Below are 12,349 nucleotides of genomic sequence, written 5' to 3' on the forward strand. Positions count from 1 at the left end.
GGTGGATGGGGGAACAAAAAGCTGGGTGGGCTTATATAAGCTGTGAAGGATGGGTGGGGGCACTGAACCCCAGGAAAGGGCGGAGGGTGCTGCTCACTAACCTGACTAAGGTGACTACTTCAGGACCTTCACCAGCCTAGAGCGATTCCAGCTTCTCCCACCTCGAGGTGAAGTGCCGGTAAAGCAGCCTTGGAAATAGTGACTTGCTTACTTGCCCAGGAAGTGTTAACGATTTTGCCAGGCAAGTAGAAAAAAATGCCGATTTCATTCATTTTATTCCTTGGGTACTGGAGGCTGGCAAAGCAGGTATGGGCTACTAATGCTTGGTACTTATTTACAAGGCTGCAGTCAGTACTATAAGTTTAGAAAAGTCACAGAACTTTGAAAACCAGCAATATATTAAACTTTCTCGCTATTCTGAAATTAAGGCAGTTTCCTAAGTGATGTCTACTCAAGGATTAAAAAAAAAGTCTCAGCAGCAAAAAGATGAAAAAATTAGTCTTTTATCTCTAACAAAAATCAGGTTCAACTCTATAAAAAAACAGGTTAGAAAAACCAGTTCTTGGCCTTGTTTCTAAGTAGTTCTGGTCTAGCGAAGGGGATAAAATTTAAGCTTTCTCATAAGTTCTGTTATTTCCATAAACAGAATTCCCCCATCCTTCAAAAGTTTATCACTTTATTCTCCCAACTCTTGCAAGTCTTGGCCTCTAAGCTAAGCTAACCTGGGGCATGGGGTGGAGGAGGCGGAGGTAGGGGGAAAGACTGCAGGGAAGACCCCATCGGAGCCACAAGGACAGATGTAGGCAGCGTCCCACTGATATCATCTAGAAGAGAGAACAAAAGCAAGAGGTTCAGAAATATGAGCAAGGTGAGGCAGAGGAGAGGGAGAAGGATCATCAGGCTGTCCTCTGGGGAAAGATGACCTGACCTTCACCCTGTCTTTTTGCACAGAGGGCAACAATCATCTTAATCTCGTTTCCTTTGCTTGAAAGCAGGAAAGTTAATATTCCTAAAGTAGCCTACTAGCTGTAGATTCGGGGTAAGATAAATACAGATCTACTCAACATATGGATAGTAAATGTTATAGCATGCAAGTAAGAAACCCATTCAACTGCTTAGAGAGATGATGGGGTGCTGAGAAAAACAAGAATAACTGGGTCAGCATTAGAAACCCAGGAGCTTGTTTGGCTCCTGGCAAACAACAACAGATCCCTAGAGCTCCCCCTCCTATTAGGGCAAGAAGGGAGAGAGAGGAGGAGACTATACCTAGGAGGCTGAGGCTTCTTCTTGGAGGAGGAGGGGGAGTTGGAGGGTGTGGAGAGGTCAGGCCCCGCTGAGAGATGTCCACATCCACAAGCGACACTGTTTCACCTGAGGGATTCATGGAGCAAGCATGTTATAGAAGCACCTTGCCCAAAGCTGAAGCCAGAAGCAAAGGCAAGCAAAGAGCAAGCAAGGGAAGCTAGAGGCCCCTGGCTCTCAAAAAGCTCAAAACCTAATGCTCCCAGGGCTGGAATCATCCCCAAATGCCTGGGAAGTCAATTTTTAAAACTATCATTTCTTTGCCCTGTCAAGGATTCTTTAGGATGAAAACACGAGATTGACAGTGAAAAAGTCAAGTAACTGTTCATTCTGCCACTGACAATATAACCTTGAACAAGGGGTCTTTATTCAAATGGAACCCACACCATTTGTTTTTGCAGACTTGTGTACCAATTTCTGCCTTAGGGAGCAAAGCAAGCAGCTTGTTACAAGCCCAAATGGACACAGAAAAGAAGTGCCAGAAAAATGTAAGAACTGCATGGTAAGTTGAATACAGATAAAGGTCCCAATGTTAGCCCCAACTTCTTCCTAAATGGCTTTCCACATCTAGGTTTTTCAGAATATTCACTCGTATGAGAATCAACCATATCGACTAGTTCCTAACAGCTGGGGCCACATAGGCTGAAAAGTGCATTTAAAACCCTAATAATTAACTACTTCCACAGTCAGCCAAGAGTCAGGTGTAAGCTTAAAGGAAGCTTCTAAGTAGGAACTTGGTGGGGGGTGGCAGGTGGTACTTTTTACTTCTCAGCATGTCATGCAGTTCTGTTCTTTGCCATATGCACTCCTTATTGCCACCCAACCCCATCTACCCTCTCTCCACTGAGTCACCAGAGGATAAAGGGTACTTAACTAAGGTTGACAACTAAGAATAGACTGTTTTGGTTAGGTCTGATCCACAGATCAGAACTCCAGGATTTCTCTAATTTAGCCCTTAGGGCATTATTTCCAACACATTTTTCTTATTCAAGAGGCTGAATTAGCCCCTCAGCTAGAATTTTATTATTTCCCAGTTAAGAAAGTAAGGTCTCTAAAAGGTCAGGACCTGGGCTTTCAGAATGTAATACACAGTTTTTTACAAAGTACTTTAATACTAATTAAAATAAGCAGAAAAATCTCTTCCAAAAGTCATCAGTGGAAGTTCTAGGAAGCTGGTACTGAACTCATCATGCAGCTTAGTAACTCAGAGCCTAGCTGCCCAAAGCAAAGCAATGAGCCCTGACAAGCGTTTCCTGAAGGGTAAAAAGGGTCTAGATCAGCAGTCCCCAACATTTTTGGCACCAGGGACCAGCTGCTCCTATGAGAATCTAATGCCTGATGATCTGAGGTGGAGCTGAGGTGGTGATGCTAATGCTGGGGAGCAGCTGTAAATATAGAGGAAGCTTTGCTTGCTAGCCCATAGCTCACCTCCTGCTGTGTGGCCTGATTCCTAACAGGCCACAGGCTTGGCCCAGGGGGTTGGGGCCCCCTGGTCTAGATGATAGGTGTAGCACTTCAATAAAAAGATGTAATTCAAAAGAACTAAGGCTGTCCGAAACTGGAACCCTAAACCTGAAACTACAAATGTGAGTGGGTATTCCTTACTTCAGAAAGGAAACAATTACTAGAAAGACACACTGCTACGGGATAAGATTCTTTAATTCTGGGCTAGGGTAAGAACAGAGACCTCCTTCTCTACCTGTGCCTATTACAGGCACCAACTCACTTGTTCTGACAGCTCATGGCCGGCTATGCAGTAATGGGGTATGGGAGGAGGTCCTACTAACTAGCCTGCTTAACATCTTCTGGAACTGTCCATTTCCAAATCAAAATTCTTCCAATTACTTTTTTGAGGAACATAATATCCAAGAGTTTGAAACTGAAATTTTCTCAGCCACAACCAATGAGCACTCAGTTTGAGACCTGAGGCAGTGTACTCAAGATCTTCTCTTCTACAACTTATTCAAGGAGCTTCACATCTGACTGACATAACAATCTCCCTCCCTGAAAAGGTTCCCCATTAAAGAGACAGCAGTTGCCCAAAGGACATTCAACTACTTTCCTACTTTAGCAAATGTGTTCCCTGCTCCAAGAGAAGAGACTCAAATTAGATAGAACTAACAGGTGCAAGAACTGCTAGCCCCTAAAATGGGTAAGACAAGAGTTCACGTAATCCCCTTTGCCCAAAGTCTTTAAAAAGAGACCAGATAATCATGGGTCATGTTTATTAGATAATTCATGAACTCTCTGGGAAGCAGGAACAGGAACTGTATGACTTCTAGACAGTCCTTTCTGCACTGTGAGACTATAAATTTGTAATTCCCCTTTTTAATTTATATGTGATGACCCTGAACTAAGTACTGCTTAACTGCCAGGGCCATCTAATTATCAGCAAGCAGTCACTACTCAAACTAAGTCAAGAACACATTCCGCGCCATAAAAATAGCCTCACCCCAACCCAGTGGGCATGGAATGAAGAAAATAACTGCAGACATGCCTGAAGCTCCCTCGACGATGCATCTGTGTTTCTTGACAGGTCTCAGAACACTCGTGCTTTCAGATGTCAGAAAAAATAAAAGAAAGAGATCACCCTTACCTGTGAACAGGGGGCTGAAGGAGACCGGAGAAAAGGCACTTTGAGTTCTTGTCAACCTGGGTTTCCTAGGGGGTGAGAAAAGCAAACAGAAAGAATAGGTGGTATGTGTGTGTGTGTGGGGGGGGGGTTAACACATATGCATTTAATTCACCACAGTACTCAATTCTAGATGCAAGGAAAAACAAAGCAAACCCTAGTCATTGTCAGCAACACTTTTGTAATAAAGCCTAAAATTTAAAGGAGGAAAATGAAATAATTAAGGCAATTCCTTAAATAGATCTGGCTACAGAATTCACCAGCCTACAAAGACATGAAAAAATCCCTTTGGATCTTTCCATACCCAGCACATTAAAAGAGTAAAACACCTTGAGTGGTAATTAGCAAGTCTATTTCTATAGGAAGAAAGTCTGGATGCAGAGCTGATTTTCACATGGAAGCCAAGAAAAAGGCTCTTGACCTGAACAGGTGCCATCTCAGAGCAAAAGCCTTCCCTCTGGGCCTGCCCCGAGGAGCAGGAGGTCCTACAGGGAACCAGGGAATATATCTGGACTTGAGATCAGCACTACAGGATGCACTCCTAATCTTTAACCACTAAGACCTCTGATTTCTGCACGAATGACCCCAAGCCATGGATCAAAGCCATCAGCTAACAGGGGAGCCTCCTCAGGTTAGGGGCTCTGCCTGCCACCCAAAGATGGCCTCCCTTCCCCTCTCTGAACTGCCAGTCACATAGTTCTCCCCGATGCGTTCCAGGGAACTAGCTAGAAAACCCAGATCTCCTGTGAAAAGATACACAAAAGATCATTTTGCTGTGTACCAATTTCAACTGGCTTTTCACAGAGAAATAAAAGAAATCCAGACTCTGACAAAGACTTCCTGGCTAGAAATGTGGTAAGTTCAAAACACTCACCTCAGGATGACTGAATTGACTATAACGGAGAGACTTGTGGAGGTGAAGATAATATGCTATATCTTGACTGGGGTAGAGGTTACGATGACTATATACATTTGTCAAAATTAATAGAACTGGACACCTAAAAAAGGTGAATTTTTAGTATATAAATTATACCTCAACAAACCAGACTTTTTAAAAACTCCCACCCTTGAATTGAGTGCCTGACTCCAGGCCTCATAGCTAGCTCACCTTCCAAAACTACTCTCATCCAAAGGACTAAATGAAACTTCAACTGCACCCATAGAGGGGGGTGAAAGCAAAGATAATTTGAAATGAAATTCTATTTAAATTAGACTCTGCAAGATCTTTATGCATTTATGTTTTCACTAGATATCTGAGCTTCTCAGAACTCACTTTAAACAAAATTTCAAAACCATACCGTGAAGACCTTACTCAGAAATAGCCAAGATGCTGGATTTCCTCTCCTGACCTATCTCATACTCGCTCTGTAATCTCCTCCATGCCGAGACTTGAGAAATCAAAAGATGGTGCTCACTGTGAATGTCCCACCCACAGGAGAGGGGGCTTCATCAAGACACAAGCACACATAGTCCCTGTTTATGAAAGTTGTTCATGACAGTCTGCAACTTAGTTCCAACACTCCAGAGGGCTGGAAAGTTAATTCCACTGGACATGAACTTTAAGACTGAAGAGCCTCCAAGCTGATTTTTATTTGATAACTGTGGGTACAATATTAAACTCAGCAAGTAAAAACCTAAAGCACTGGCCTTTCAAAGGGTTCACACCTCAGCCATTTGGCCGTTTGCCTCCTTTCAAAGGAAGCTGCATTACTCTGCCATCTGCCCATGCTGGGGACGAATCTCTTCAGTGCCAAGCACTGAAGAACGGCAGTACCCACATGCACACAGCTTGCGGAGGCCTTCTCACTCCAGCTCATCTCCCCTGCCCCCAGCATTTTGAAGAAAATTATAGTTTCTAGGATCCAGAAAAAGAAATACATATGAATCTAAACGCAGGCAGAGCCATTTGAGAGCCCTGGGATGGTTGTGGGATGGTTTTCTGGCAAATAAGGGGGCCTCAGAGCTGGAAGCTTGGAGAGATAGGTCTAAGAAGCTGAAAGGCTAATAATAAATATGAGTGCTTCCTTCTCTCCTGGGGAGATGCTGTCTAACTGAAAATCCAAAGCAGTTTCCTACTCAAGGATCCTGAGAGCATTCTAATGGCAGTCATTCATGAAAAGACCAATCTAGTTGACTATTAAAAAACAACGCAAGGGAATGATTAACATAAAATCGAGGACGGTGGTTATGTGGGGGAGGGGGAAGATGTAATCAAGAAGCAAGCACAGGGGTCTTCAAAGGTAACTGATAACATTCTACTTGCTTAGTGAGAGTGTCTAGGTATGCATTTTATTATTATCACAGCACATACACTTTGTACCTTCCTTTTGTATACCTGAAACATTTTAAATGATAAAAGCCCATTCTAAACTGGATATGCTGTTTTCTGGGAGAGCAATATGAATGTGGCTCCAGATAACATTTTTACTAACCATTCTATACCACATTCCCATGTTACTTTATTCCTCCCCAGATCCCTTTGATAAGCATTAGGGTACAAAGTTAAGACACTGCAACTTTGCCAGTGGGCCACTATATCTTAGCAGCAGAAAGACTTAAGGGGTGTGGTAGGGTAGGATTTGATGGGCTATGCTTCAGGTGGCAGAAGAGGACATGGGTGGCTCAAGACCTTAGGCAAAGGTCTTGAGGCTAAGCATTTTATTATTATTACAATGAATACATTTTATATGTCAGTTATGCACTTCTTGTGTTGAAGGTTACAAAGAGACAGAATGCCTCTGTCCATTTCCACTCTGCAAACTACTTGTCATAATTGTATGACAACAGATCTATGGGATAAAAGGAGTTAAAAGAATTGGACTAGACAGGCCTACAACACATTGATATAACCACTGGCCACTTTTCAAATTCCTGGAAACCTAAAACATAAACAATGAAATAGTAACGCCCTCCTTCTTTTGTCCATAAATCCCCTCTTCTGATATTCTAAGACTTACACGCCCTTTTCTAAAGTAAGTTACAAACTAGGATGTCCAAAAAGCAGGTTTTGTAGCCACGATTTACCTCTGCCCCTGCTAAAGTACACATTGCCAAGTCAGCCAGCCTGTGCCATTTCCAACACGTCATAAGCCAATGTCTGTTCATGTGCTACAGGCACAAAAACCATGTGTTCATTTTTAGTTCCAATACACAGACATCTGTGCGGCAAGGTCAGATCCAAAACTCCATCATAAACCAACTAAAGAATCTATGGAGGGAACTTCCAGGGAAAAGCCAAGAAGCATAGTTCAAGGACTAAAACTTTAGGAACGATGTTAACAGGGAAAATATTAAGGAACGAAAGACACAAGACTCAAATGGACAGATTTCTAAAGCTAGGCTGCTCATTCCAAAAGAGAGCTGCCAACCACAGGCACTTAATGAAAAATAGTTAAAAAGATCAATAGAACAAAACTCAAAACTCAAACATGAAGTCAGAACTTCCTCACCACACCATAAAATCATTTTGCTGTCAGCATGTCACGTTATTTCTCAAAAAAACCCCCTTAGACCTGAAGATCTGAGGAAACAGAGAAAAGTGTTTCTCATGTCTACCACGTCTGTCCACAACAGCAGGGCCACAAACTGATGCCAAGGCAGCCTGCCTGCCTCTCTTTCCAGAATTGTATCTTCTTTTCCCCAAATATATAGGAAACCACTATAGAACAATTCTCCACCTCACAACTATGAACACTGCCAGTGATAGCCTCGACTGAACTCAGAAAAATAAATCTTGAAAAATGAACAAGGTACCCATTTCCATTCAAGTGCATATTACGTGATGATTCAAAAAAGGTCAGATCAAATACCATTTCTCACCAAATTCAAAGGAAGACAATCAGCTCACCATATGTGAAACAGACAAGGGAAATTCACTGGTTTTCCTGAAATAGCAATTCTATATTACACTGAAGCCCGCAGGCATCAAGCCCAGCTCTGTGAATTCCAACATATGTGTTAAAGGCCTAGCCCAGTTCTCCATAACAGAAACCTGGTAAGTCTGGTTGGGCTTATTTCTTCCTTTGCTTAAAAAGAGTTCTCAAAGCTAACTCATAGTAGACTTAAGGCTCAGAATATCCAGGCAGATCCACTTAGCAGACTCTAAAGCATCTGAAAAGAACTAAAGTTTTGCTTAGTGTTAAAATTTGGAAACTATTGTCTTATAAAATGATTGTAGGAAATACTTTACAGTGATAGCTGTGGGAAAGGTAGGTGTTAAGAAAAGCAAAGAGAATCATGCCCACAGGTTACTGTAAAAGCCCCAAATTATACAGCAAAGATTGAAAAGACTCATAATTAACTCCAACCAACAATAAGGAGGAAGGCATATACCTTCTGGCAAAGACTGAGATTTCTCACAGCTTCCAGATCCTACCAATCAAAACAAGAGAACAAGCTAAAAGTCCAAACTCATCCTTCCTCCTACCAGGGCGGACTTACTTAAGAGGTACAGAGCCACAGAAATCACAACTACCCTGGCCAGACTTACCAAGTTTCTCACAGCTGCAAGGCTGCCAACAAGACTGGCACATAGTAAGCTGTGTAAAAGCTAACAAGCAAATCTAACAGCACCAAATTCTAAGCATAAAAAAAAAAATCACCAGTTTGATCTTCTCCTCCAAAAGCACAAAATATTCCGTCTAAATTTCTCCTATCTTCACTCCTCTTGTCTTCACTCTCATTTTACTGATGAATAAAACGGGGGAAGCATGAAGAAGACAAAATTGGCCTGCATCCCACAGCTGATGCTTGAGTTCTAAATGAAATCTAGATGTTCACATTATCTATCCAACATGCTGCCTCCTAACAGCAGTCAACCAAACGTTCGTACACAAATACCTAGCACTTCTCCAATTCATCAGAAAAAGCCCTTGGACCAAAAAATGTAATTCTCCAGTGCCCTGAACTAAGCTTTGCTGAGCTACAGCCCAATTTGCTCTGCAAGAGAAATCTGTATTGTGCTTAGTGTGAGGGTTGGTGACAGAGCAGCCAATGACCATTAAATTCTGCTTCCAAAGGCAAAAAACCGTATAATGTTATATGTCTTTTCCTATTCCTAATCTATTAGACCGAGCAGCTAATTTCACGCCACACCTCATATTTGGCAGCTCTGGAATCTTAGACCAAGTCCTGGTCAATAGGGAACAAAGGCAAGACAAACCACAAGAAAATTAGCAATCTATCCAATGCCATTACCCACAGTTTCAATCCTGCTGTCCCCGGATCTGATGAAAATTTCATCTATACTGGTTAAGTGGAGCATCAAATGTAGAGCCGACTACAAAAAAGCTATTTCAGCAGCCACACACTTTCCAAGACCTGAGCATGAATTCATTGGGAGACAAATGTAGAAACATAAGTCAACCTAAAGGGGCGACATGCATCAATCTACTGATTTCTTTAGGGAGTTGGGTATGGTGTGATCCCCAGATAAGCGCCTGGCACGGCTGTTCAGAAAGGGCAGCAGTCAATCTGACCCCACACTAGCCTCTTGGACTATGTAAGTTCCCTCGAAAAGAGAAGTCCATGGATGAGTGGTTCACAGTCCAGGTCATACTTCAGGATCAACTGAGGAGCTTTTTAAAAATTCAAATTTGGGGGCCTTCAGACATAGTCTTTTCCCAAAGCTTCCCATATGATTCCAGTGCACCAAGTTTTCGATTTACTTATCTATCTGTTGTTTTTCAGCCTTGGGTTGTGGCGGCAGTGTGTCTCAAGAATTCATCACATAAGCTGCACCAAAACCAATTCCAATCTTTCTAAGAATCCATTCGGCAGCACAAACCACAATGGCAGGTACAAGAGAAATCTCATTTCATTGACACAAAAGTTGACAGCTTTCTAAACCAACATACAGATTCAACACTGGATGTCAGGGAGCAGTCCACTCTTCAGAAATGCAGGAAAAACTCAATGTCTAAGTTTGGAAGTTTCATCAATTGGCCTAAAACTCATGCATCAATGTGTATACCATATATTTAAGAATTCTCACATAGGCTTGTGAGCAAAGCTATTTTCTATTCTCATTGACAGTGGTCAGCACACAGGCTTGAGATATCAAGTGCATCTAAGAGACCAACTAGTAAAACATGAAAACTTTGAATGGAGATGTCCAATTGACTGAGGGCCTACAAATGCAAAAGTTCATCACACTATTTGTATGCATGAGTGTGAAGGAAGTAGGGTGCTGATACGCAGAACAAGTAATAAGCAAGGTGATCAAAATGCATCACCAACTTTTTGTCCCAAAGGTGAAACATTTCCCACAACCTCCCTGCCAGGGGTAATGGAAGACAGACACCTTGGAAAAACTTTAAAAGCTGGGCCAGGATAGGGGTGGGGGGATAGTTTCAAATCATCTCCAAATTAGAGAGAAGCTAACCAGCTGAGAAGTGTCAGGGGGCGTGAACTCTTAGCGTGACCTAACGAGCTGTGCCCTAACGAGCGATGTCACTACCTTTATCCTCAAGTCTCTGCCTCCTTATGAAGCCCATATCATAAGAATTGTCAGGATCTTGTTAGCAAAATAAAAGGGAAACGAAACAAGAATATGAAGTTTGTCAGCCAGCTCCCCAGCCGGTCTCACCTCACCACGTCGAGCTCCCGGCCGGCAGAACCTCCCACGTCCGTCAGGCTCGCCGCTGAAGCAGCGAGCTCCCCAGAAGGTCTCTTGCCGACCCCATCCCCACCACCGGAGCCACCGTTGCAACTCTTCGTGCGAAAGAGACGGCTGAGGCGGATTTTGAGAGAGCCCTTTCGAGAAGGGCCCGCGAGTGGCCGGAGGAGCCCAGGAGGCGGCGGCGGCGGCGGGGGAGGCAGCTGCTGTTGCTCCCCTCTACTTAAGCGCCCTGGAGGGACCAAGTCCTGCAGCGGGAAGGACACCGGGGGTAATTCAGGGCCTGGGGGTTGCAGCAGAAGCCGGCCGCTCCCTCCTCCTCCGCGGCCCGGGCTGCTGAGCTCTTCTTCTGAGCAGCTGTTAGTCTCCAGGCTCTCGGCCTCCGACTCCAAGCCCTCCAAGACTAGCAGCGCGTCGCTCGTTTCCGTAGGATCCTCCCCGGCCTGCGGGGCGGCAGCAGGCGGTTGGGGCTGCGGAGGGGGCGGCTGTGGGGGGCACGGGCACGGGCAGCAACTCCCACCCACCGTCTTGACTCCCGGCCCTGCAGGCTGCCCGAGCCCCAGAGCAGCCAACTGCGCCTCTAGTCCGGCCGCCGGGCCCCAGGTCCGCTCGAGTGCCAACCCCGGGGGCAGGGCCTTGGGGTCCAGGGCACAGCGGTGCCGGGGACACAGCAGTTCCGAGGGTCCCGGCTCCGGCGCCGCCTGGGCGTCCTCCTCCTCCGGCGGCCGACCCACGTTGCGGAACACCATCAGCTGCGGTGGCCGGGAACCCCGCGGACCTGGCCGCGCAAGGAAGGGTGGCGGCGGGGGGCCATGGCCCGGGGGCGGCGGCGGAGGGCCTGGCTCAGGGGCCGCCTCTCCATAGCCGAGCAGGCGGCAGCGGCCCCCGCCGCCGCCTCGCCATCCCGGAGCTCGGCCCCCTGCATCGGGGAGAGGGAGGGCGGGCGGCTGGGAGCCGGGCTGGGGTGGGGACTAGGCCGGGCCCCGCCGGAGCCCCGCCCGCCGCGGGCCCCGGAGCGACAGCGCTAACGGCCGCCGCGGCCTCTGCCTCATAGAGGGGGCGGGGGTTGCGTGGAGCACAGCGCGAGCCCAGGCCGCGCGCCGCCGCCGAGGACCGCCCCCGGATGGCGTCACTTCCGGGAGACAATGGTCACGCCTCTTTCCCCGGGGCGTGCTCGCACCGGCCTCTACCGAGCGTGATGTTAAGCACAGCCTGAGCCGCTATTGGCCGTAAGCTGCTTCTCGCCTGGCTGTTGGTTCCCTGTCCCAACCCTTGCCTTTCACTTCCCGGGCGTTCCGGCCGAAACCACCCTTCTTGGTAAGGTGGAGCGGCCCTGGGGAACCTGATTGGGTCCTTGGAGAGAGCCGGTGGCCTTGGGAGTAGTAACTCGGGTTCTGGTCCCGCCCGTGCCGTTTGCTATGTGTGATCGTGGCCATGTCATTTCTTTATTGACAAACTGTATTTCCCCTGGCATTTAGTGAATAGTCATATAATGACACCTGAATAATGTGTTCTGGACCCAGTGGAATGCTGATAAATGTTGAACAGTTGACGCTCTGGGGGGAAAAGGGGAATATATGCACATACATAGATACATAAATTTACCAAATTTTACTGATGTAAAGAATGTGTAGCACAATTTACAAAAAATAGTATTCAATCGGAAATTCTATATAACCAGTTGATGCTCACAGAATGCTTTCGTTAATTTTTGCCAAACTCTTGAATGGGTAGCCATCCTGTGGTTTCAGTTGACCAAGAAATGTGTAATTGTGACCTGACTGTTGGTTAATATTTTC

The 12,349-nt window shown here is 45.6% G+C and overlaps 1 protein-coding gene across 4 annotated transcripts in view; it reads right to left on the reverse strand.

Annotated features, from left to right (window-relative positions):
* The window catches only part of SOCS7 (suppressor of cytokine signaling 7), a 29,120-nt gene extending 17,699 nt beyond the window's left edge, over positions 1-11,421 (reverse strand). For 2 of the 4 annotated variants that reach the window (XM_025041663.1, XM_006924736.3), the window contains exons 1-4: positions 10,521-11,421; positions 3,899-3,963; positions 1,267-1,371; positions 723-824 (exon numbers count right to left, since the gene is read on the reverse strand). In XM_025041663.1, coding sequence (XP_024897431.1) covers positions 723-824; positions 1,267-1,371; positions 3,899-3,963; positions 10,521-11,299 — 1,051 coding nt within the window. In that variant the 5' untranslated portion in view covers positions 11,300-11,421. The remainder of the gene's footprint in view (positions 1-722; positions 825-1,266; positions 1,372-3,898; positions 3,964-10,520) is intronic. The other 2 variants (XM_006924733.3, XM_006924735.3) reach the window with 2 other exon arrangements.
* Positions 11,422-12,349: the final 928 nt, after the last annotated feature.

This window comes from Pteropus alecto, unplaced genomic scaffold, assembly GCF_000325575.1.
Source record: "Pteropus alecto unplaced genomic scaffold, ASM32557v1 scaffold98, whole genome shotgun sequence".
Taxonomy (NCBI): Eukaryota; Metazoa; Chordata; class Mammalia; order Chiroptera; family Pteropodidae; genus Pteropus; species Pteropus alecto.